Genomic DNA, 27,033 nt, shown 5'->3' with positions numbered 1-27,033 from the left:
CCTTAGACTCGAGGGTTGTACTAGGGTTGGATGCAGTTCCCTGTTGGTCAGTCTGTGTCTGTTCTCAATCTTCTTCTGCTGTGTTTAATGTAATCCTCTTCAAATAGCGCAGCATCTTTGCGAGTGCTCCCTTGACTGAAAGGATGGCCACTGCCAGTACCGCGGGAACTTTTATTAAACCTTCTATTAAACATTCAGATATTTCCGCGGGTCTCATGCCACTGTCAACTAAGCGAGCACTGAGAAGACGCGCACCGCTTGCCAGTGACAGTGATATGCGCACTGACAGTCGGCTCAGTTGACATTTTCCAAGTGGAAAAAAAATCCTCTTTGTCCCGACTGCGTCCCGGGAAGGATTTCTGTTCGTCCCAAATACATATTTTATCATCCCTGGGATGACGGGACGGTGTTAGTCTCGAGCCCTGGGTAGGCCTGATATTCTATATTCATATTTCATATTGCATGTGTCCAGATGTGTACTGTATCTACAAAAACCCATGTAAATAATCTGCCCTTTGTTTGTTGATCTCAAGAAGGTGCTGAATGAGCTCAGTGGCATCTTTTTGCTTTTGGTCATTGTCAGCATGGTGTTATTCACCGTCAAAGATTGAAAAAGATTATTATAATAATTTCTATTCTCCTTTGGTTCATTACAATTTACTCAAGCATAGTAACATACACATATTTTTGACACTCGGAATACATTCCCTGAGGTCCCTAGATACCAAGAACCAAGAAATATGGCTAGGGCTTAAGAGGTTAATAAGTCAGACAGAAACACACACACACACACACACACACATGGTCACAGTCAGTAGATCAGTCAGACACACACACACACACACACACACAGTCGGTTAATCAGTCAGACACACACACACACACACACACAGCCAGTCACCCACACATGCATGCACACACACTTACAGTTCAGCCAGACACATACATAGTAGTCTTAGACAAATGTTCACATGCACAAATATACAAACACACGTGCACTTTGTGCATGCATACACACAGACACACGCAAGAAAACAAGCTGAGACACACACACTCAAGCTAACATAAACAAACATAAATCAAGGACAAAACCACATGTACACAGAGATATGGGCGAACACATTAGGCTACTCATTTGAATACACAAAAAATAGCAAACATTTTCATGTACACATGCACACATAGACGTGCACACATGCAAACATTGTCTGCAAATCAAGAAGATGTGCTACAGGGGATTATTGATATAGCAAACTATTTATCTCTCTCTCACACACACACACACACACATACACAAACTAGAGGGTATGCACGGGACGTCACAGTACACCCACTGAAAGACTAACATGAAAACACAAAAGAAAACATCTAAAATGGGAACAAGCTGTTGTGTGATTGACTGCACACGTAGATTCTACAAGAAATCGGAGCAAGACAGTCGGAAGCTAAAGAAAAGAGGCAGGCAGCCATGTTGCAGCATGTTTTGCCACTCAGTCCGAGTCCAGGGGGCGTATTCCAGTGGGAAGGTGAGATCAGTGTATACCCTCTATACACAAAAATACACACATACACACACACACACATACAACCCTCCCACGCTATGTAAATCTCTGCTACAGCTACCATTAATCTTGATGAGACCACACAGAGAAGCAGAGAGCAGGCCCTGTGGGGCCACACTGGACCGAGGCTCCATTTATAATACAACACAAGACACACGTGCCCTAATGATAAGGGCCTGGATGAAAGCTGCTCTACGCTTCTCTGTGAGGTCTCATCGAGCCAGAGATTTCATCCAGGCCCCGTGGGGAAACGCCGGGGTGAGGATCCAGAGACAGATTAGGCTTTCCAAAGAACCCCCCCCCCCCCCCCCCTTTATCTCTGTCGTCAAAAAATATGTACTTTAGAAGTCCACGCCCCGGGCCACAGAGCAGCGCTGACGCAGAGGCGGAGCTGGAGAAGCAGCGCTTTCAATACAAGGATATCTGTATTAACAAACATGGCAAGAATGGAGGTACTGACCTCCAGTGCTGCACCCATGCTGATAGAGGTCATGTGTTTTAGCAAAGTACTTGGCTAAAGTAAGGGTCACTAAAACGCCAATAGGGGCTGACTTGCTGCACCAGTGCTGATACTGGTATTGCATGACACACAAATACAGATAGCAGCCTAAGTAGTACAGGGCCCTGTTCCTCGTACCTGGCTAACTGAGTTAGCCGGATAATTTTCAGGATAACTTGACATAAGCTAGACATTTCGGTTCGCGGAAGCGCGATTGTCTAAATCATTATGGCAACAGATCAGAATGTTTGAACCTGCTCCAGCGCAGGGTTTAATTCAGTTAGATGGATAAACTGGCCACGCCCTTGCAAATAAATGCCAGGTCTCCTCACAGATCCCATTATTATACCATTCTTAATTATGTTTTTGTGCTTAGTTTTTCTAGAGGGGGCTTTTGAAATGTAAAATAATAGACCTAAATGCTGATAATAAATCATATTCAGCCTATGGATTTACTTTGTCCTAAATAATGCACGTCATAGTTATACGGATACAGCCCTCGCGGAGCATTGCAAATGTGAATCCCACGGGGATATTTTTAATGAATGAAACCTATTGGGCGCTTGGCTCTGATTAGTTTCATATTCTCCGCTGTGGATGTATTTGCTTAACGGAGCGCCCGAATTGTGTTTCATTCAAGCATAAATTGAAGCGTCTTTATGTGTGGATTGTGGATATGAATTACGAAGAATCTGAATCTGTGGATTGTTGAATTGTATCACTGTCACTCACATGTTATTGTGATATTGTAACTGGGATTAAAATGTCTGAGGAGATGCGCTGTTTGACGGATTTGATGACATGGACGTGACTTGAGAAATTAAATTAGCCTTTGACGTTTTGAGCACTGTTATCTGATGATGAACAAGAGGGTGACGAACATGAGGTGTCACTGGTATAAACCAAAGGTTAATCAATTCAATGCATGTCTGGATGATGTCCGAAACAGATTAAAACCTGATTAATAGTGAAACTGTATAGCCTCCAAGCCTCTCTGACACGTTATTTTGTGGGTCGCGCCTTGAAAACTTTGGGAACCATGTATTTATATAGTACATGATAGCGCATACAGTACAGATATCCTCATAAGTATCTATTAATTCATATCAATTAGATACTCTTTGGGCTTGTTTTTATCTACTTATTCTGAAAGAGTTGAACTAATAATTTTCGCTAGCAAGATCTCATTCGATTATTCATTCCATTAAGTCTACTGCCAGCAGGCACATTTAAAGAAATATAATCTGATTGATTGGGGTAATGAGGGATTTAAAATGTGCCTATAGATATGCATTTAACTTGTCAGCGAGGCTATTGAGCCGTACTGTATTGTACCCATTCTGCAATCTGTTAATAAAGTTTTCAATCAATCAATCAATCAATCAATGCCGTTAGAAAATCAGGATTTCTGCGGTCGACACCTGTAGTCTTTTCAGGCGCGCAATTATCCTGAGTATCAAGTCTGGTTCGAATTAACGAGAGTGAAACCACCTTCGAGGAACAGGGAAAGCCTGGATTTATTCATCGGGTTAATTGAATCTGGCTAATGGGACTTTTGATCGACTTAGTTGAACCAGGTACGGGGAATAGGGCCCAGTACTTGGTATTGTGAGGGTCACCTCACGGCTTCAAGTTGGCATTGCTGGCGTTCGGTCGGCACTGACCTGAGGCATGTAAACCAAACACCAACTCTAAGATGGCAAACAAGATCTGGGCCGAATATTTGCCCCAGACATCATGTTAGAACGTATCGTAGGATGGTTGCTGGTCATACTGCTAGCTGGGACGTGGCAAAAAAAATTCCTGCTCTGTCAACCAGATCTGGACCACCCATGGACCATCATTCTTTGCTGTATTAATTGTATTTGATAACTTCCACTAAAAACAAGAGACAATACAATCAGTTCAACCCTTACTAAGTGCTTGAAAATGAACCAAGAGAACATTCTTCAGTTTTCATGAGGTGTATAATGTGTATTTTCCCCTCCCCTCTGTATCATTGCCTGTGGTGCATTTTTTCCTATTGCTAGGTTTTAGTGAGTTTTTCCTTACCTTCACGTGGGGTATGTCTGGGAGTGTTGCATTAATTTATTTAATTTATTTTAAAATGTTTGGACTTTATGGTGTTTTTGTTTTGTTCTTGATTTATTGTGATGTTTCTTCTTGACTTGTTTAAAGAAGACGTGTCCGGCCCATGGGCACATTAACGTGTGTTGTCAGGCCTTACAAATACATTTGATTTGATTTATCATGTATTGATGAACAGTATATCTTAGAGAATAACCCCAATGACACAGCAGCAGCAGCAGCAGCAGTGGAGTAGTGAAAACACTGGAGCAGCATCTTAGAGAGAAGTGATGGAACAGCAGAGAACCACTGCTATCATACATATGAGAATTGGCTTTGCTATTTAGAGACATCTTAATGTACTTGCAAAGTGGCATTGAGTCAATGTTTAAAGGGGAACTATCTTATAAATGGCCTTTTTCAGTGTTTAGCATTGTTTCCTAGCTATGTGAACTTATATTAATATGATCTATGTCTCTAATTCTCATATTGGTGCATTCTTCCAATTCTCCTCTCACAATATTCACCCTCACTGAACTGAGTCGTTTGAAAATGTGCCTATATGTGATGTCATATAGTCACTGCTGCATGTTAATGTGGCTCCTCAGGCACCAGCACCTGCACCCCAGTCCACATCAGCTCAAAACGGCTCGAGATCTTGAGGTAGAAAAATGCTGTTTTTGAGGACTTGATTAGAAATACAAAACAATGAATAAAAAAAAATATATATATTACAGAGGTGTTCCATAGACTCACAGGAATTGTGTAAAAGTGCCCAAATAGTGAAAGAAATAGTAAAATAGTTCCCCTTTAAATTACATCAGAATCATAGTTTTGGTTGACTTTGAAAATTCTATTTTGAATCAACATTGAATCAAGGTTGAATTAATGTTGACAACTGATGGCCTTTTTTATGCTGGAGAAACAACATTGAATCAACATTGAGTCAATGCCGACAACTACATTTCAACCAAAAAGAAAATTGCTATGTCAGCTTGCTATCTGGATAGTCAATGTCTAGTGAAGAAGACACTTTTCTGCAATCTTTCATTTCTTAGATCGCTATGAATGCATTTCAATGAGCAGATGACTAATTCACTTCCATCGATTTAAAAACACGAAAACTACAGCGGTGAGTGACAATCAGAGTCAGGTAATGATGATTTTGTAATACAGATAGCTGTCTGTTGTTTTGAATATTTCAGTTCTTGTGGCATTTTCTTTTTTTAATTGAAGTGAATGGTCACTTAATTATTATTATAGTGTATTATTTTTCAAGTTTTAATACTCTTATCAACATGAGAGTCGACAAATGCACATTCTTGGTAACAATAAGGCAACCCTTCTTGTATACAGTCAAGTCCTTTTTTTCCTTCACTTCCTTCTCATTTGTGAAGGGTGAGAATGTTCATTCATCATTTCTTCCCTTGTTTGTGGAATGTGAAAATGTCCTTCAATTATTTTCCTTTGACCCCAATGTTTTTTGTTTTTAGGGTTGAAAATAAAAGAAATTAAAATGAAAAATAAATCACATAAAATGAAATAAAATAAAATAGACATGCTAGCAATTGAACTTGGGGAGATTTCGTCACTTGTATCACAGAGGTTAGTATAGAATTCTTAGGTTGTCGTGCAATAAGAACAGTTCACATCTATTCTTTTAACAATTCAACTGAAATCTGACCGTGCATGTTTGACATTTTCTGTCCATTTCGTCCAGATCAGATCAGTTTGTTCGGTTTAGCATGCTCGGTATCGGTAAGGTGGGATTCTTGTAGGTATGCTATTTGTATTCTCTCTTTTTTTAGTTTTGACTAGGGATGCCCCGATCGATCGGCCACCGATCGTTATCGGCCGATAATCAGTATAAATATGCGATCGGTGATAATGCTTTATTTTCGCCGATCGTCAAAACCGAGCTGAGTTCTGTCTCAGACACCGGGTGGTGCGGCGTCTGCTCATCCCTCCAGCCCCTCCCGCACGCATGTAAACACGGGTCTAGTAGTCTAGTGGGACGGGACACGGGAGGACGGCGTCTCCCTGAGCTAACGTTAGCTTAGCTACCGTTACAAAATGACCCAGTCAACTATTCACTTTTAGTTTAATACATGATGAGGCATTGTCTAACCGAACGGTATCTAGCCGGCTAGCTAATGATAGCTCCTGACATCAACAAACGCTCCACAAAGTCTAGTAGAGACGTGTATGATACCTCAGCTAGCTCACGTTAGCGCAAGTTAGTTCACTGTTCAAAACGAAATGTCCCATTGAACTAAATAATTCACTGAGGCGTTGTATTAATGTTATATATCCGGCTAGCAGTAGCTACAGATAGCTCCTGATATCAATGTCTTATAACACTGATTCGATGCGTATTCGAGCTGAGGGCATGTTGAATGTGATATGACCACAGTAACGTTATACCAATAGGGTCCATCTGCAGCGCAGGAGAATCCTTGCCGTAGCTCGAGGCTACTCGAGTATAGGGTCCAGGTGCAGCTCCGGAGAATCCTGGCCGTAGCTGGAGGCTACTAGAGTACACACAGACAGTGGAGCTTGTTGCGTGGTGGCGATGTCTCGCAGATAATACAAGTACAAGTCTAATTATATAATATATATATTTTATTAAAAAAAATTAAATTAAAAAAAAATTATATAAAAAAAAAATCAAAATATTTTTAATCAAAAACGATCGGTATCGGATCGGTATCGGCCGATATGGCTCACGACGATCTGTGATCGGTATCGGTGGCAAAAAACGTGATCGGGGCATCCCTAGTTTTGACGTTAAAAGACACAATTTTTACCTCTTGCATTTCAGGTTGTGGCATGTGATAATTCCTCTATGTACATGGAAATATTCCCTGTCGCTAGCAAACAAACAGTAACACCCAAAAAAGAACAATAAAAAAACACGTTAACTCTAATGACTACCATACCTTGCTATGCTCGCTCATGCCTGTATTTTTTACTGTTGTGAAGCACTTTGAACTGCAACCTCTGTATGAAAAGCGCAGCGTTCTAAGCGTCTGTCTACCACCACAGAGACAGTGGGATCGAATCCAGCTGTGGTGCTTCCGGGTTGGCCGACCGTCCATACTAACACAATTGGCAGTGTTAGCGGGTGGGAAACCCGGCGAGGGTGGGTCCTGGTCATTGTAAACAGCGACTCCTACAGTTCGGTCAGGGCGCCTGCACAGCAAGGGAAGGATCTACGAGAGGTAGTGTGACCCTTCCACACGTTACACTCTCCCAGTGAGAGTCCGCACTGCCAGGTGAAAAGAAGCGGTGGGCTGGGTACACATGTGTCGGAGGAAGCGGTAGGGGGTAGAGTGCGCAACAACCAGGAAGGGGATTGGGAATTGGCATAACGACTAACATTGGGATGGGAGAAAAACGGAAAAAGGGGGAAAAAGATTTTAAAAATATAAATAAAAATAAAGTTTCTATAATGTGTTGAACTTACCCACTCAAAGTGTCCGTTTCCTCTTGATTATACTATTATTATTCTTATTATTCTTTTTCTTATCGTTAATTATTATTATACTATGACCCTGTATATTTCATGTATATACATATGTATATACATCTTTACCCACGGTCATATAATTCTAAGTCTGTTAGCTTGTCTTCCATTCTAGCCTGTATCTCCGCCATGATGTCGTCCGTGTTCTGAATCCTCTCTTCCGTCTTCATAATTCGCCCTTCCGCCTCGTCCAGTCTTGCGTTTGCTTTCTTTAATTCCCTTTTGATATCGTCGAGTTGTATCTTGTTGTCTCTTCTAAAGTCTTTCAGTTCTCTAAGTATCAAACCCCAGTCTGCTGAGTCATCTTCGTTGCTATCGTAGCTAGCCTTAGCAGGGGAGCAGCTCTGACTTCGCTCGTTTTCATTTTGCAACTTTAGCTGTGCTTGTTTCTTTTCTTTCTTCTTTCTTCATTTCTGCCCTCTTTATTTAGTTAGTAAACTTATTTTGTATAGTTAAATTTCGCGGGTTGAGGGACTTTTAGTCAGTTTTTGAACGGGAGCTCTTTCTTCGCGCTGCCATTTCGTCAGTGTCTAAACCGGAAGTTGACAAATTCTTGCTTTTTGCAAAAAAAAATTATTTATTGCCACAATGAGAAATACTGTCCAGAATCTTCAAGTAACTAAGATGTGCAAACTGCATTCTAAAAGAATTCAATAAAAAAAAAGCCCAACAAAAAAATAGCAGATGGGCATACCAATTTACTAACTGTAACATTAAATAGTAATGATTACTAACACAGTAGTGTGTTGAACTTTACACTTGAACTATTCATCCCCATTTTTTTGTTTAAGCAGCCATTTAACACAAAAGGATGACCCTCATGCATTGCAAATTTGCATACAATTCAAAATAACTTAAAAGAAAATAATAATTTAAAACAATGAATAAAGTGTGCATGAAATAATAGGGGAAAGAAAAAGTTAGGAACTTGTTACATTCACCCACACAAGGGCTGAGGACTTACACCCCCCGCGCCCCCCCCCCTCTCTCTCTCAGACACACACTCTCCCAGCTCTTTCTCTTTTGCCCCTTCCTCATCTCTCAGCCCCCCCCCCTCTCTCTCTCTCTCTCTCTCTCTCTCTCTCTCTCTCTCTCTCTCTCTCTCTCTCTCACACACACACACTTTGAGTCAGAAACAAACATAGTATCAATGAGTGTATCAATAATACACCGGAGTGAAGTAAAAAAATATATATATAATAATAATTAAAAAAATATATAACTTATATATATTTTTTTTTAAACATTAATCTTGCGATAAAAAAATAGTTGCGTTAAATTTTTTTGCGTTAACGCGTTAATAACATACGGTTATCCTATAACCATTGTAGCTGAGGGGTACAATTCCCTGACTGTATTGTTAGATATGATATTTAATACCACTACCTCATGTACTTTAACTTCTGGCCACCCAGTACAAGATATAAGTATGATGAACACTTTCCCACCTGATGAAACGAACCAACACAAATGTACCAAATCGAATATTTAATACAGCAAAAGGTGTATACAACATTCACTTAATTACATTTATGATTTGAAATATTGAATATGCACTTTTATGGCAAATGAGTATTCGTAGGTAAATCAACATTGAATGTCCAATCTCTGGTTGCGCAGGGAGTAAGTATACAACCTGGAATATTTAGGAAACGATAGCGATGGTACTTAAATGATTATAGCTGGATACACTAAGGGGGGGGGGGGGGTCCCGCTGGTTGTAAGACAGTAGGAGGGGGGGGTTAGAGAAGCCGCTGGCGGTATCCCATCTGGCCGACGGTGTCTTGGGAGAATCCAAAGTCTTAGACACAGTGCCCACAGAACCTCGGGCAGCAGACGAATACAGTTGGACCCTCTGTGGAACGGTATCTGCCGGTCCACAACGGAGAGACGTGGTGCGACCTCACGTGTAGAGCGCCGCCTCACCTGGAGTCCTCTCCGGGGGGTAATTCCAACACTCGACAGTGTTGGCCTTTATCCATGGAATAATCAAAGCACACAAAGCATAATCCAAGAGCCGTGGAAGGCTCGCCGTCGTCGGGTAGAGTAATCCAATATACAGGTCCAGTCGCTCTTGACCCGGAGCTCCTCGGATGCAATCACCACTAGGGGTCTGACCAGCCTGGATAAGCGTCCAGATAACGTCAGGAACGATGGGGGTACTGATAACTGTAGAACTCGAACCGAACGATGCACCATACATAAATAGACTATTATTAGCTTAATAGAATACGTCCAACTCGACGGTATGGTGCCAAACTATGACCATTCAACTATTAATCTACACGATATCTCAATGCCTATTCTGGGCCAAGTAGGCCCTACTACACCGCACATGCTTCGTGGGGAGGCTTTTGCGTCTGTCACTCTGTTGGAGGGTAAAGAACTGGACTAAAAGAAAGTTCTACTTTACGAGCGCCATATATATATGCGCTATGAACAAATAGTACCACACGTATTTCGCCCGACATATTACTGCGCGGAACCGGGGGTTTGCCTCGACATGTTAGGCGGCACGATTGAACTTGGACCTAGGGGTATGGCAACCTGGCGCCAGGTTCTCGTCCAATGGTAGAATGAAACTATTATGGGCTGTTTAGTAGAAACGGGGATATTCAATGCATATTGTACAAGGAATATACAGGGGATATCAAACGATATACAAATACAATTAAATATATATATATAAATAAATATACATATTCGGTTTAATCTGATCCTTCACAACAGCCGCCCCCTAATTAGTCCCACCTAATTAGCTAAGCAGAGACAGATTAACCGCACTGTCTTCCACTCAAGGTCCGCTGTAAGGTCAGTCAACTCACAAAGTCATAGGGTCATGGTCATCATCGATAGTATCTGGGAGTCGGGGCAGTTCTATGAGCCTCGCCACGGGCCGTGTGTAGGTGCGCCCTTGGACGAGTACTTCAGCTGCTCGGACCTTGCCATCGGCACCGGTGATCACTTTGCTTACGCGGCCAGCCGGCCACATAGCTCTGGGGAGTGACTGGTCAACTATCATGACGACTGTTCCTTCTGTCAAATTGTCTCTCTCTTTTACCCACTTCTGGCGGGTCTGTAGAGACGGTAGGTAGTGAAGTAGGAAGCTGCTCCAAAACTTGTCAGCTAGTACTTGGCTGTACCTCCACAGTCTTCGGCCGTTCGCTTCTTCGGGCCTGTACATTGTCTGGGGTAGCGCGGGGTCCAGCCGCCCCATTAGGAGTGTGTTGGGGGTGACTGGGTCGACATCTGCTACATCACTGGAGACGTAACCGAGGGGCTTTGAGTTCAATACTCCCTCGATCTCCGTGAGGACTGTCATTAGGACTTCCTCTGCCACAGTCTGGGCTCCGAGTACGGCATACAGGGCTGTCTTTATAGAACGTACTTCTCGTTCCCAGGTTCCACCGAAGTGGGGTGCGTTCGGGGGATTAAACTGGAAGTCAATCTGGGCTGGAGCGAGGTGGGTCTTAAGTTCTGGGCCCATAGCTTGGAAGCTCTCTCTCAGCTCTCTTTCTCCGCCTTTGAAGTTGGTCCCGTGATCAGACAACAATGTAGACGGTTGTCCTTTCCGTGATATGAATCTCCGGAAGGCCATAAGGAATGAGTCTGTGCTCATGGTCGGAAGGAGCTCGATATGTATCGCTCTGGTGGTCATGCATTTGAATACAATACCCCACCGCTTCTCGGTGCCTCTTCCTCTCTTTATATACAACGGGCCAAAACAGTCCATGCCTGTGGAGTGGAATGGCTTGTCGCCGATTCGGAGGCGACAGGGGGGTAGGTCAGCCATCCGTGGTATGCTGGGCTGCGCGCGCCACTTACGGCAGTCTAGACAGGTTCGCTGGAAGCGCCGTACTGCTTCTCTGCCTTGCAATATCCAATAACGACGTCTGATCTCCGCGAAGACTCTCTCTGCTCCGGCGTGGTGCACATCCTTGTCGTATTTCTTTATGATCAGCTCTGTGACCTTGTGTCGGCTGTTCAAGACGATCGGGTGCTTAATGTCATCTGGTAGATCGGGGGCTCTCCGCAGGCGACCACCCACTCTGATGAGATTATGTGCGTCACTCTCTGGTGCCAGGTGAATCAGTCTGCTGTCTGATGGGACGGGGTTTCCTCCCTGTAGACAGTCTAGCTCATCGGGGAACGAGTCTCTCTGGGCTCGTTGTAGTAGAAGAAGTTCTGCTTCTTCGTAGTCAGCTGCTGACATGTCAGTGGTGGACTGAATCTCTGGGTGGTGTCGCAGGAATGTTCTTTGTTGCGCACTCTCTAGGGTAATGCAGTCATCTATATTCGGGTCTGTGGAGGCGACAGTGCTCAGTCCACAAAACATAGGCTTCTTGTTCTCAGCCTCCTCTCTACTTGCTTCCCTCGGGGTGGGCGTAGGCCAATCTCCTTCCGGGAGCTGGAGGAATGCTGGTCCGTCACTGTAGATGTTGCGACGGGTTAGGTCATCCAGGGACATTCCCCGGGTGATGACGTCAGCTGGGTTGTGTTTGGTATCCACATACCTCCAGCTCGCTTCTTCCGTTAATTCTTGAATCTCGGTGACTCTGACTCCCACGAAGACTTTGTATCTGCATGAATCAGACTTAATCCATGTGAGTACTGTCGTGGAATCTGACCACAAGATTGTTCTATGCACCGGAATGGTGAGTTCACGTTGGATTAACGTGGCTAGATGCGCTCCTGCGAGGGCTGCGCAGAGCTCTAGACGTGGGATAGATTGTTGCTTACGTGGGGCTATCCTTGAGCGGGCCAGTATGAAAGCAGTGTGTATCTCTCCTCCCATCTCTTGGGCACGCAAATAAGCAACCGATCCGTAGGCTACTTCGGAGGCATCGCTGAAGACGTGTAGCTCAATCTCGCATGTCTCTGGCCTCACTGTGGATGGGAAGTAGCTGCGGCGTATATTGACACCTGGGAGTGAGCGGAGTTCCGTCTCCCACTCTCTCCATGTTGAGGCAAGGTGTGCGGGTATTGGGTCGTCCCAGCCCTGGTCCTTGTCCCATAGTGCTCGTACAATCATCTTTGCCCTGGTGGTGTAAGGTAGAATACATCCCAGCGGGTCATATTGTCTGGCGAGTGTTCTGTACACACTCCGTCTGGTGGTCGGTATCGCCGCCGACCTTCCTTGCTCTGGAGCCAAGGGTTTGTGTTTATAGTGGAGCGAGTCTGTTTTGAAGCGCCAGACTAATCCTAGTGTCATTTCTTGGGCTTCTCCTGGGATTGTCGCCATCCAGGTCTCGCTGCTGGCAGCCTTGTCTGCGGAGGAGAGGCTGCGCAATACGTGCGGGTCACTGCTGGCCCACTGCCTGAGATCAAAGCCTCCTTTGATTAGGGAGGCGCGTAACTTGATTAGGAGAGCCTCGGCTTCTTCTTGAGTCGAGACGCTTTGTAGACAGTTGTCTACGTAGAAACTGTTCTTCACACTGTGTTGGACCTCTTCATCTGCTGCTGGGTCCTCTGTGACGTGTTTCTGTAGTGCAAATGTAGCACAGCACGGGCTGCATGTGGTTCCGAAGGGGAGTACTTCCCACTGGTAGATGGATGGGTTCTCATCTCCGATCTTCTCTCTCCATAGGAACCGTAGCAGAGGCTTGTCCTCCTCTACTAGTCTCACTTGCAAGAACATCCCTTTGATATCCCCGCTTATAGCCACCTTGTCCTGGCGGAAGCGCAGTAGCACGCCTAGTAGGGAGGGGCCGAGTGTGGGGCCGGGCAAGAGCTCTTTATTCAGATTTTGGGATCCGATCTGGTAGCTGCAGTTAAACACAATGCGATCCTTGCCATTGTGATGGACCTTGTGATGCGGCACGTACCATGATTCGGTCGTCTGATCGGCCTCTTTAATGTCAATCTTTGTTACGTGTCCCGCTGTGATTAGCTTCTCAATCTCAGCTCGGTACACACTCTGTTGAGCGGGGTCTTTGGCTAGGCGCCGCTCTGTGTTCAGTAGATAGCGCTCCGTGGCGTCTTTCTTTGCGTGAAAGGGGGGCATTCCCTCTCGCCTCAGGAGTGGAGTTGCGTATCTCATCACTCCGCCGACTGTGACTCTCTTTGTCCCCTGCTCGAGTAGGTGGATGGCGTAAATGTCTTCTTTAGAGCGAATGTCTTTCTTTTCGTTCTTAAAGGGCATTGTCTCTAGGGTCCATAGCCTCTCGGCATGCTGCAGGAGAGTGGTGTCTTCTTCTGTCGTTCTGGAGTGGAAGCAGCTAGTGGCTGCGGTTCGGTTGAGAGATTTAGCGAGGGGGCCTTGTAATGTCCATCCTAGGCGGGTCTCGACTGCTGCAGGACAGCCTCGGGGACCTGTATGGACCCGGTCAATCGGGACTATGAGTTCTGCATGGTCGGAGCCTATCAACAGGGTCGGGGTAGCGCCGTCTATGAGCGGGATAGGTAATTGGCGCAGGTGCACATATTTATCCATCAACTTGGTGACAGGGTAGGTGTACTGCGAGAGTCCTATTTCTTGGCTGGTGAAAGCATTTGTGATCTCGTACCGTCGCTCTGGCTGCCCGTTGGCTGCGATAGTGAAGGAGACATTCTCGCCCTTTATCGTCTTTAAATCTCTTCTTATTGTCCGAATCGTCATTTCGTTCTTGCTCCCCCGCAGTCCCAGTTGAGTCGCAGCGGAGGCGAGCAGAAGGGTCTTCTCTGACCCGTCATCAAGGACGGCGTAAGTGTCCATGACTTTATCCTGGTAGCTCAATGTCACACGGACTACCTTTAAGAGCACTTGAGCTCCGTTGCTGCTGGCGGGGTCAATGTACATGACACTTGCTTTGGTGCCGCTCCGTGGTGCAGGTATAGGCCGTCTTCCGTTACTATCGTGTAGTATATCTAGATGGGCTCCATCGCACCGTCTGCACCTTTTCTTTAGGCGGCATTCGGCTGCCATGTGGGGCCGCGCACATCGATAACAGCGCCGGTTGGACTTTATCCATTGGCTCACTTCTTCTGCATTCATCTTTGTGAATGAGTCACATTGTGACAGCCAGTGTTCTTTCTCACAGTAGGGACACGCTATCTTCCACTTCTCCTTTCTCGAGGGGGTGCTGTGACTCTTACTGCTCGGTACTGACTCTGATTGGTGCATGACAGTCACCGATCTTCTTCCATCACTTATTCTCCTGGGTCCCTCTCTGGAGCTTGGCGTGCTCCGCCCGAAGGTGTCCAGTCGTAAGCTGCTGACCTCTCTCGCCAGGAAGTCGGCCAGATCAAGGAGGGATGGCTCGGGGCCGTCAGGATCTCGGTAGTCCCTCTGCCGCCGAAAGCGCTCCTGTCTTGCGGGTGGCAGCTTCTCCAAAATCCTCTCAACGTTAGAGTTGGCGTACAGCTCATGCCTGCCCTTCTCCCGTTGAGCTCCCAGCATCCCCACCAGGGACTGCACTTTGATTGACAGGTCGTCTAGTGAGCGATTGTCTGTGGCTGGGGGTAGGCGGTCAATATGCCTTATCTCCTGGATTACGTAATCCCATATACGTCCATATCTTTGATCCAGCGCTGCAAGGGCCGCTGTGTATGGGGTCGAGGAGGTAGCATAGGCTAGCGCTATATTGTGCGCTCGCGGTACTTTCAGGTGCTTCAATAATATTGCATACTTGTGGCGTTCATCAGCGACATCCACCATCATTGTCTCTAAGCACATCCGGAGCTCCGTGTACTGTGCTCGACTCTCATAGGTGAAGTCTGGGAATGACGGCGTGGCGTTGTATGACGCCGTGGATGGCGGATACATCGGCGAGCGTTGGGGGAGAGACCTCCTGGGCGAGTCCCCTCTTGCGCCTCGCTGTGGGCTGGTACTGGCAGGGTACCATGGCCCGCTGGTCCAGGTACTGTTCCTCGGGGCTGGTCGTGCGTCGTGCTCACCCGTAAATAGAGTCGGGGGTCTGTAGCGCAGCGCCGCGGGGGTATAGCCTGGACTGTATGGGACCTCCTGGTCCGGTGGAGTACTGTGCTGTCGTCGGGCTTGGTTCTCCTCTTCTCCCTCTTCTTCTTCTATCAAATCTTCCAGATCTTGTAATCGTTTATTTAGCTTCTCCGCAGTGTAGGCCGCTCCTTCCTTGTAGCTGGGTCTCGCTTGGACCGGTATGGGAAGGGGGTCTGCGGGGGGTCTAGACTCGGTCTGTTGGTCAAGTTCAGGGTCGCTTGCTCGTTGCGGTGACGCTGCTCTTGACTGCTGTCTCGACGAGTTCCTTGAGCCCCTGGCGGAGGGAGAGGGAGTTGTCCTTTTGATCAGCTGCTCTATTAGTTGCGCTTGTAGTCTGTCGCGCTCTGCGTCTCTTTGGGCACCGGCAGCGGCGCGCTGGGCGTCGGCCCGGTCTCTTGCCATATTCTCTTCCATCTGGAAGCGTCTCATCTCCAGACTTGTGCGCTGTTCTTCGCTCCGTTGCTGTGCTTGGAGGTGTTCGCGCTCGCTGGTCGCCTGGGCTTGGAGACGTTCGCGCTCGCTAAGCGTCTGTGCTTGGAGCCGATCGCGTTCGGTAGAGGCTGTCAGGCTGACGAGGAACGCCTGTTGTAGTATCCTCTCCGCTTCGCTGGGGGAAGGCGGTAGTGGAGGTGAGCCGCTCCTGCGTGAACCGCTCCTGGGGGTACTCGTTGGGGAGTCCTGGAGCTCTAGTTCCTCGGCGCTCTCCTCTTCTTCCTCCGTGCAGAGTTCTCTCTCTGTAGGGTTGTCTTCCTCCCGGGGCGTGTCGGGGACTACTTCTTTAGTAGTGGCGGGGGGTAAAGGCATGTCAATTCCCTCCTGGTCCCCACCGTGGGCTTGGTCAGTTACATTAGGACCTACTAGGGCCTCTGTGGTCGGGGAAACCTGGTCGTTAAGGTCAGACATAATTTTACTTTCTACTTTTACCACGTTTACCGTTTGTCGAAGGCTAGGTAGTTGACTGACAGTGTAAGCCTCTAAGTACTGAGGTGTCTGTCGTCTGCGCCGCGGGCGTTCTAGGTTAGGAGGATCGTTTCGTGGAGTGTTCATCATAGGCCATTTCGATATTAATAACACTATATTAATATTACACTAGTTACCATCCGGCTCGAAGGACCAATTGTAGCTGAGGGGTACAATTCCCTGACTGTATTGTTAGATATGATATTTAATACCACTACCTCATGTACTTTAACTTCTGGCCACCCAGTACAAGATATAAGTATGATGAACACTTTCCCACCTGATGAAACGAACCAACACAAATGTACCAAATCGAATATTTAATACAGCAAAAGGTGTATACAACATTCACTTAATTACATTTATGATTTGAAATATTGAATATGCACTTTTATGGCAAATGAGTATTCGTAGGTAAATCAACATTGAATGTCCAATCTCTGGTTGCGCAGGGAGTAAGTATACAACCTGGAATATTTAGGAAACGATAGCGATGGTACTTAAATGATTATAGCTGGATACACTAAGGGGGGGGGGGGTCCCGCTGGTTGTAAGACAGTAGGAGGGGGGGGTTAGAGAAGCCGCTGGCGGTATCCCATCTGGCCGACGGTGTCTTGGGAGAATCCAAAGTCTTAGACACAGTGCCCACAGAACCTCGGGCAGCAGACGAATACAGCTGGACCCTCTGTGGAACAGTATCTGCCGGTCCACAACGGAGAGACGTGGTGCGACCTCACGTGTAGAGCGCCGCCTCACCTGGAGTCTTCTCCGGGGGGTAATTCCAACACTCGACAGTGTTGGCCTTTATCCATGGAATAATCAAAGCACACAAAGCATAATCCAAGAGCCGTGGAAGGCTCGCCGTCGTCGGGTAGAGTAATCCAATATACAGGTCCAGTCGCTCTTGACCCGGAGCTCCTCGGATGCAATCACCACTAGGGGTCTGACCAGCCTGGATAAGCGTCCAGATAACGTCAGGAACGATGGGGGTACTGATAACTGTAGAACTCGAACCGAACGATGCACCATACATAAATAGACTATTATTAGCTTAATAGAATACGTCCAACTCGACGGTATGGTGCCAAACTATGACCATTCAACTATTAATCTACACGATATCTCAATGCCTATTCTGGGCCAAGTAGGCCCTACTACACCGCACGTGCTTCGTGGGGAGGCTTTTGCGTCTGTCACTCTGTTGGAGGGTAAAGAACTGGACTAAAAGAAAGTTCTACTTTACGAGCGCCATATATATATGCGCTATGAACAAATAGTACCACACGTATTTCGCCCGACATATTACTGCGCGGAACCGGGGGTTTGCCTCGACATGTTAGGCGGCACGATTGAACTTGGACCTAGGGGTATGGCAACCTGGCGCCAGGTTCTCGTCCAATGGTAGAATGAAACTATTATGGGCTGTTTAGTAGAAACGGGGATATTCAATGCATATTGTACAAGGAATATACAGGGGATATCAAACGATATACAAATACAATTAAATATATATATATAAATAAATATACATATTCGGTTTAATCTGATCCTTCACAACAACCATAGTTATATGAGTATAGCGAGCGCTCTGCTCGTAGTGGAACCAGGGACCGAAACTAAAGCCCGCCGCCCGCCAGGGGCGGTCTGTTTTTACCTTTGGCGCATGACACTTAGAGGGCTGCCCGCCGTGTGGCGTGTAGACGTGTAGTTCATAAGCAGGCCCCTAAAAATATTTGTATGCGAACGGTAAAAATCAATTACGCGCACGCTGTGCGAATACAGATTATAGCCTCTCTCGTCTTTTTTTCCCTCCGCTGCGAGATCGTTAAAAAACTACAAGTCCCACATTGCACTCAAGCCAACGGTCCAATCACAGTAGAGTGAAGTGACTGGTTTCATGGGAAATAAAGCAAATGACCAATCGGAAGCTCTCATTTTTCGTGTTTACTTCCTGAAACTCCGCGATCAGGGCTCTCGTTTTCCGAGACACCAACTTATTATAGTCTCTCTTACCAATAGCAATAGATTTTAGAACACCTAGATTTATCGATAGCAATAGTAATATAACGTTAATGCAACAAAACGAATGCCTTGCTTTGTTAATCATAACGTTGATGCAGTAGCGTATGTCGGTGTGTTGGCTGTAACGGACATGACAATAACCTAACGTGTACACATTTAAATTGCGATAATCTATTCTAACATTTTCAAATCGATGCAGTTTAATTTCCCCCTTAGGATCGATGCATTGTTACACCCCTACACCAAAGTCACTGGCCCACTGTGTATCTGTGTGTATAATAACTTGGCTAGCGTTATCAACAGCAGAGGTGGGCAATGGGTCCAGCTGCAGCACCGGAGTGCAAGCGATGTGATGTAATTGGCAGACTCGACTGTCAATCAATGGTCTACCTGACACGCAAACTCAAACAATGTTTCTGTACTGGAGGTGTGATTGATTGATTGATTGAAAACTTTATTAACAGATTGCAGAATGGGTACAATACAGTACAGCTCAATACACACAATTGTTAAGGGGATGCAGACCAGAGAAAGACTTTCGTCTTGTTTACATCAGGGTCCCCCATTTCAATTAATCAGGAAAGTGTACAGTAGGAAAGTGTACAGTATTTCAATAGGCAACCCTGAAAGGATTATTTTTCTAGAAGAGCAACACAGCCAAAACAGACAGTGGAGCTGTTTGCAGATAGCAAGCATTTTGACTTATTGCGTGGTGGCGATGTCTCGCAGATAATACAACTACAAGTATGATTATGTAATATATATTTTATTTAAAAAAAAATTTTATATATAAAATATATATTGGCAGGTAAGAAATATGCTTGGCGGGTAGACTCTTCCCATCTACCCGCCACTGGCCGGTGAGTCAAAAAGTTAATTTCGCTCCCTGAGTGGAACATATCCCATATCCAGTCTAATACTGAATAAACTTCTTCACATGTACACACCCATCCGCCTGGCCACACCCCCATCCGCTCCTCTACATAAGCAGGGATGTGGCCATACTAACAGCTCTTTCCCAAGTCTTTCACCACCGAAGGCGAAGACCTTCAGTGAGTCCGAGCAGAGCGCTCGCTATACTCATATAACTATGGTTATAGGATAACCGTATGTTATATATCGTAATAGCTTACGCTCTGCTCGTAGTGGAACACAGGAGCTGAGCAGAGCGGAAGCTCGACAAATGTACCCGCTGAGGCCCCCCACAACCATCAGAACCGGGGAGGACCCGAGCCCCCGGACCCCCCTAGTGGAGGACGGGAGGGAATCGGATTCGATTCGAAGAGGGTTTAGCAACTCAAACGCACAGGGTGAGCAGATCGTGGGACTTACCTTCCCACAGAAGAACCCACGACTACACAGGCGCGCAACCCACATGCCACTAGGGAACGAACGGGGGGGGGAAAAAACTGTTACGATCCCTAATATCACAGGGTCAAGGTCAAGAACCCAACCCCGTGGCAAGGCCATAGCAGCGGAGCGCGAAGGAGGACCCAGCCCCAGGAAAGGTCAGGACCCCCCGGAAAAAGGGGGCCTGATGAGGCCAACGACGCCGCAGCATCGAGACCCCACCAGGCGGTCACTAGTGACACCACCCCCCACATCGCCAGCGTATCGGACAGGGCCCATCCAAGAGCAGGCCCTTCCCCCCTACAGCACGCCGCCCTGAAGCACTCAAAGAGGCTACACTCCCACAGCGGGACCAGGCAGCGCACCGGGGAGACAACCCCCAAAGAGGTTGATCCCTAATTTCCAGGCAACAGGTCAAAAGGACTCGGCCTGTGCCTGGAGCACTGCGGACTAGACAGGCGCCTAAGGGGTCTGCTGAAAACAGAACCCCGGCGGAAGGGGCGTTCGGTATGCTGTGCACCATGTCGCAGCCTCCACAAAAAAAACCCAACCCTCTAGAGGGGCCGAGGCAGAAAAGGCTGACACGATTGGCAGACGTCATGAAGGGTGCGGGGGCACACTCGCAGGCAGACAGGGTCAAGCCCGGCCTAACCCGAGAGTCGACTCCGCTACCAACACACCTGGAAACCAACCACCACCCTATGTTTAGTTTAACAGGAGGCGGTTGTTCCTATAACCCCCCCAAGAAAAAAACTCCAAAACACAACTGCGGGTATACACCAGCTATACAGCAGTACAAGTGTTTCAGTTCTCAAGAAGGGGTTAACCCAGGCCAACAGGTCGACGAGAACGAGTCCGGACCTGGGCCCGGCGGACCGGGACGTACACAGGGATGCCAGAGGGGTACAAGAACCACCTCGACAGCCCCCTCCCAGCCCCGCCAAGCAGGAGAAGAGAGGGGCGAAAAAAGAATGGAGAAGGACCAGGCTCCTTTAGCACAGCGCAAGGTACAACACAATATGGACCAAGCAATAGTGAAGGATAACATGCAGTGACATAACCACGAACACCTCCATAACATCAACCCCTGCAACGCCCGGGCCAACCCGGCATTTTCCCCCCAAAAAAGCACAAGTCCTTCAGGGTACCAGAACAGCAGATCTGCGCCCCGGCGGACAACGGGTTAACTGACCTGGTCCGGCGCGACCAGAACCGGTCCCGTGTCCTAATCACACCACCATCCCCAGTCCTAAGAGGGGGGTAGGCGTGTCAATCTAAAACATCACAGAGGGCGCCACCAAGACGGTCAGAACATAAAAGCACCGCGCCCGGTGGCCCACCCCAAAAGCGTGAGACCCCTCCGCCAATGCTTTGATCTATTCCGTTATCTCCCCCCAGAGATGAACGAGAATTCATCGAGACTAACCTAGTACACTGGTGCTCGGAAGAGACAAACTCCATCCTAGTTGCCCCATAAAAACGCTGTTTCAATGATGAGCAACCAAGGCGCGCAAGCCCATGCATGGTTCCACACAGAAGCACCCAGGGCCAGCCCTATGTACACGTCGAGACCCAAAACATATCAATAGTAATTCTAACAAGAACCCAGATAACGTACCCTCCAAGCCACCTGGGAGAGTGGCAGGAAGCCGGCCAAGAGACACAGATATGGGTCCCATATGACGCGTCTGAGGGAAAACACCCCTGTCAAACCTGCTCTGTATAAAGACAGGGAACCCCCAGAGAGACTTCCCACGTGAGTAACAATTGAAAAGATATATGTAACATTGAGCTACGTGACCAAAAGCTCAAGACATATGCAACAGAGCGCAGAGCAGAAAACTTCTTTTTAAGTTCTCACACACCGCATAACTCATCTTGACAACGACAGAGGTCCACAACATGGAGCCTGAAAAGAACTCACGGAAGTCTCACAACCAATAGAAACGCGCCCAGTGACGTACTCTATGGCGGGGGGAATTCCGTGACCCACCTGCCCAAATATGGCGTGGGACCAGGGAACTCCCCCCCCCCCCCTCTCCTGTGACCCCCTGACCCAACAGCGCGACAGGAAGCCCGAAGGACAGGAGGCCCAACCCCCTGACCAATCAGAAAAAAAGGGGAGGGAGGTTTATCAGTTCACCCCCTCATGACCCCACACCCCGGATACGATGAAAAACAACCAGCAGCGATGATACCCGTGTAGCTAGCATGCTACATGAAAAGCGTATATCCACTAGGATAAGCTAAACCAATGCACGCCAGCCACAGATGACAACTCTGGTTTTATATACAAGGCTTTAGGCTCATGTGCGAAACACGTCACCTGTGTTTTATGTCTAAAGAAAAAACACAGACGTTCGAAGGGAAGAATGGGCAGACAACGCCCGTCTCTCTCTCATGTCATCAGGAACAGGTGCAGGCAGAGGCTGCGGCAATGCCACGCCATTAGCGGCTGCGGCCGCCGCCATGAGCTCGGGGAACAAGGCAAGCAACTCCCCTTGCGTACCTCCCTCCACGTCACTCGCATCCCTCACGTACGGGAGGCTGCCATGTCGGGCGCCACCATCCGACGCGGCAGATAGATGGGCATCTTGTCTCAGGGTCAGAGGTTCTAACCCAACACCGGAGAACAAGGGACCCCAAGGAGACGCAACACTCCCTGCCACACCCCGAGGGGGAGAATGCTACGAATCCATTGGGGCATCAAACAAGAGCGCTCTCGCCCCCTCCATGTGATCCTCAGTTTCCATCGGAAACGGAGACAGGGCAAGAGCACTCTCGTTCGGCTCCAGCACAACCCCAAAGCCAGGCCGTTCGCCCCTGCAGCTCGTCGCCCTACAACGGGAGCGAGCAGAGGCGAAGAGCCTGCGTCGCAAATCCCCAGGCACCAGAGGAGCCGTCCACTGGCGGGGGAACCAGGGCCGGAACCAGGCCATCTCACGGGAGACGGCGGCTTAACGGCCCCTCGGAGAGGCAGACTCACCACCGGGGCGCCGCTCGGGCGTATCTGACTGCCACGACCGTGGAGTCAGAGCAGCCCCACGACGCACGCGGCAATGGAAAAACGCTGGTGAAGGGTGACGTTGTGAGCGTTCGAACCCCCCGAAGGTGCAGACATTATGACTTAGCTTTTCTCGTAAAATGGCGAGAGAGAGAAAAAATAAGATACAATGTCCACAGCTCCTTTCCAACAACTATTTCGGCACTAAACTCAAGTGGTGTATACAGGGAGAAGGAGCTGTTAGTATGGCCACATCCCCGCTTATGTAGAGGAGCGGATGGGGGTGTGGCCAGGCGGATGGGTGTGTACATGTGAAGAAATTTATTCAGTATTAGACTGGATATGGGATATGTTCCACTACGAGCAGAGCGTAAGCTATTACGATATATAACATGTTAACTTTGACAGATACATGCTAAACGCCCCTCTCAGGACACATATAGGACCGATAGAAAGAAAAGAAGTAGGACTATTACCAGTAGCAGGGGCGTAGCTGTAGATTCTGGGCCCCAGAAAGAATGTATTTGTAGGCCCCCAGTGAATGCGAGTGTGCGTAAGCGTGCAAGAGATTTTATTTTTTGGCCATTTATTTATTGATGAAAACGCATAATATGGTTTTTACCTATACATTCGGATCAGCAGTTCAGCACCTGCACTGTCGGTGGGTGAGCCTAGTAAAGTATGTCGCATTGCGTTCATCTTCAATGAATGGACCAATGCAATAGTCTACCAAAGCCCCCCCTCTCTCTATATATATCTCTCACACACACACACACACACACACACACACACACACACACACACACACACACACACACGCACACACACACTTCAGAAACAAACATAGTATCAATGAGAGCATCAATAATACACCTGAGTGATGTCTAGTAAAAAAATATATAATAATAAAAAAAAAAAAAAAAAAAAAAAATTGCCCCCCCCCCCCCCCCCCCCCCAGTGCTGGGCCCTTGGAATCATCCTAAGCTCCCCCCCCCCCCCCCCAGCTACGCCCTGACCAGTAGATAAAAGAGTAAAACAACTTAAGCTAAACCACATGTATAACATTGTTAATGACAGGGCCCCTGAATATTAAAACAAAGGTAAAGGCTCAACTATGGGAAGAGCAAATGGCTCAGCAGCCATATGGCAGGAAATCAGATTCCAGGGCTAGAGTAGACAGAGGGTACTGACACTCTAGTTCTTCCTAGTAGGCTATAGGTGCTGTGTTTTTATGTTTTTATGTTTAAAATGTTTTATTTGTGGGACCCTCTCGAAAACGAGATACTGTATCTCAATGTGGTTTTCCCAATAAAACATTTCAATATACCACCTTGGAAACATGTATTATAATTATTGCTTTTAGGTGATATCCTCAGGAATACAAATTGGTCATGATCATTTGTTTTTATGATGTGTTTGTAATTTCCAAATAAAAATCAAATCAAATCAAACCTGAACATGACATAAAATCAAAATGGCCACGTGTGCATATGGTCAAAGGCATTTATGATATATTATTGTAGTTTACTAACAATAAAGATAACTACCTACTAGCACAATGGGTGTGTGTGTGTGTGTGTGTGTGTGTGTGTGTGTGTGTGTGTGTGTGTGTGTGTGTGTGTGTGTGTGTGTATGTGTGTGTGTGTGTGTGTGTGTGTGTGTAGTGTGTATATATTACCTGTCTCCATGCAGCAGTGCTAGGTGCAGCATGATAATCAGACAGTACTGAGTGGCCCTGGGCCCTGCAGACTCAGACAGCTCCAGCAGCAGGGAGGGCCACTCTGATACACGACAACACAGAGAGGGCAGACTGCCCCTAAGCATAAACTCCACCTCCACAGTATCTGGAGAAGGAGAGTGTGTGTGTGTGTGGGGGGGGGGGGGGGGTGAGAGAGGGGTAGAGGGGATGGTGGAGAGAGAGGGGGTGGGAGAGAGTACAATGTAGAATGAACAAGAGCAAGAGGCAGAATTCAGTATGAAACCTAGTAAAGATAGTGACAGCAGATTGCAAAAAAAGAGAGGGGTAAAGAGAGAGATAGGTGTAGACCAGGGCTATTCAACTGGCGGCCCGCGGGCCAGATCCGGCCCGCGGGATGATTCTGACCGGCCCGCCAAAGATTACATGATAATAAAAAAAAATAAAAAAAATGTAATTTTTTTTTTTTACTTTTTTCTTTTCATGTCAACGTTAACACGCACAATTGAGCCAAAAGTCACTCAATTAATGACAGATTTCATTGATAAATTGAGGGAAAACTTTGCAAGTCGATTTGATGAATTTGACATGTCCAGAGAATTGATGCATTTTGTGAGCAACCCATTTGCCAATGTAGCTGCTATTTCCACAAAAGGACAAGAGTTCCTTGCATCACTTCACATTGATGAAGGTCTCCTGCAACTTGAAATAATTGACATGCAAGCATCATCTGCTCTGAAGCAGGCACTTGAGAATGAATCCACCACAACATTTTGGATAAAGTGTATTCATGTCAAGACATTCCCCAAAATAAAAAACGCTGGCAATATCTGTGCTAACAATGTTTGGCTCAACATACACCTGTGAATCCAGTTTCTCTCACATGAATGCCATTAAAACAAGCAACCGTGCCTCCTTGACAAATGAGCATTTGCATCACTGTTTGCGGGTAGCCCTCACTTCCTATGAACCCTCTTTCTCTGCCATTGCCCAGTCAAAGAAGTGCAATCGCTCTCATTAGATGTGTGTATGTAGGCTAGGCCTGTCTGCCCCCCACCCCCCTGATGTTTGAGAGTTAAGAGTGGACAATAAGTGCTAATAAGATGCTGTGATTTGCTGGTGTTGCACAGACATGAAGCACTTTTTCATAAGCTTAGCTGCACTATAAATGTGTTTTTTTGTTCAAGTGTTGATGTTAGAATGTTCAGATGCACATCATGCACTTGTTTGTTTTTTATTTTATTTTTATATTGAAATGTTGAAGAGGAGATGTTGCAGTTGTTGCACAGTCATAAATGAAGCACTTTTTGCAGGAGATGTTGCAGATGTGGCACATAAATGAAGCACTTTTTTTGAAAAGTATACTACTTTTGCAATGTAGTTAAATAAAAGTTGTGAAAATGTGGTTGCGTGTTGTGTCAAGTGTACATATATTCATAGCACGGGGAGGCGCCGTGGCAGTCCGGCCCTTGGCCCCTTGGGTTTCTGACAATGTGGCCCCCTGAACAATTTAGTTGAATAGCCCTGGTGTAGACTGTAGAGAGGGGGAGAGAGAGGGAGGGAGGGAGAGAACAATTAAAGATTAAGCACAATGAAAAGCATGTTTATCAATCTCATTGTATTACCCACAAATGTTAGAACCATCATTGTTGTGAAACTTATGACTAAAGCCCATTGACTTGACTTGACTTGATCTCCATCCCCCTGGATATCAACATAATCAAGCCATTTCAGAATCTGCTTCCTTCAAGATATTACCTAATATACCCGGGTTACTCTGATTGGATCAGTCGCATCTAGTTTAGTGGTGTTGAGTGGTCCTTAACATATTCTGCGCCAAACCCGAGATAAGTCGTGTTAACTCGCCATGCGTTGGACGCCAGACCCAAGATATCTCGGGTTTTGGTAGTTTATTCTTTTATTCAATATTTGTATTCATTATTCATCCACTGACCTCGGTGTTGCCATAGGAAAGGATTTTGAGGGGCGGCTACGTGGCGTAGTGGGCAAGGCGCTCGCCACGAATGCGGCCAGCGCTCCACATTGCTTTCAGTTTAGCTGGTCGTTCATACTAATACACATTGGCCGTATTAGGGGGTGGGAAACTGATGGGTGGGGATCGGGCGTTGTGGACATCGACTCCTACAGGTCGGTTGGTGCGCCTGCGCAGTAGAATCAGGAAGTGTCGGGGGCAGCGTGAGCCTCCCACACGTTACTCCTCGCCACTGAGAGATCGAGCTGCGCAGGTGAAAAGATGCGACTGCTGTTACCTCAAGTACCGGAGGGGACTTGTGCTATGTATGACTTAAGGCCTCTACATGCTACAGCAACTTCAAAGCAACTGCAACACAACATCGGCGCGATTTCAGCGCGGTTGTTTTAGAGGGTCTTGTAGACTGTGTTGCTTGGAC

General features: G+C 46.9%; 1 protein-coding gene across 1 annotated transcript in view; it reads right to left on the bottom strand.

The window, feature by feature from the left end:
* The window catches only part of mei1 (meiotic double-stranded break formation protein 1), a gene marked incomplete at both ends in the record, with an annotated part of 379,667 nt that overhangs the window by 200,575 nt on the left and 152,059 nt on the right, over positions 1–27,033 (bottom strand). The window contains one exon of the mRNA XM_084329092.1: positions 24,605–24,707. Coding sequence (XP_084185218.1) covers positions 24,605–24,707 — 103 coding nt within the window. The remainder of the gene's footprint in view (positions 1–24,604; positions 24,708–27,033) is intronic.

This window comes from Notolepis coatsorum (genome assembly GCF_963971535.1).
Source record: "Notolepis coatsorum genome assembly, chromosome: 14".
Taxonomy (NCBI): domain Eukaryota; kingdom Metazoa; phylum Chordata; class Actinopteri; order Aulopiformes; family Paralepididae; genus Notolepis; species Notolepis coatsorum.
The sequence above is the reverse complement of the archived record's forward strand: the minus strand, read 5'-3'. Positions and strand labels throughout refer to the sequence as shown.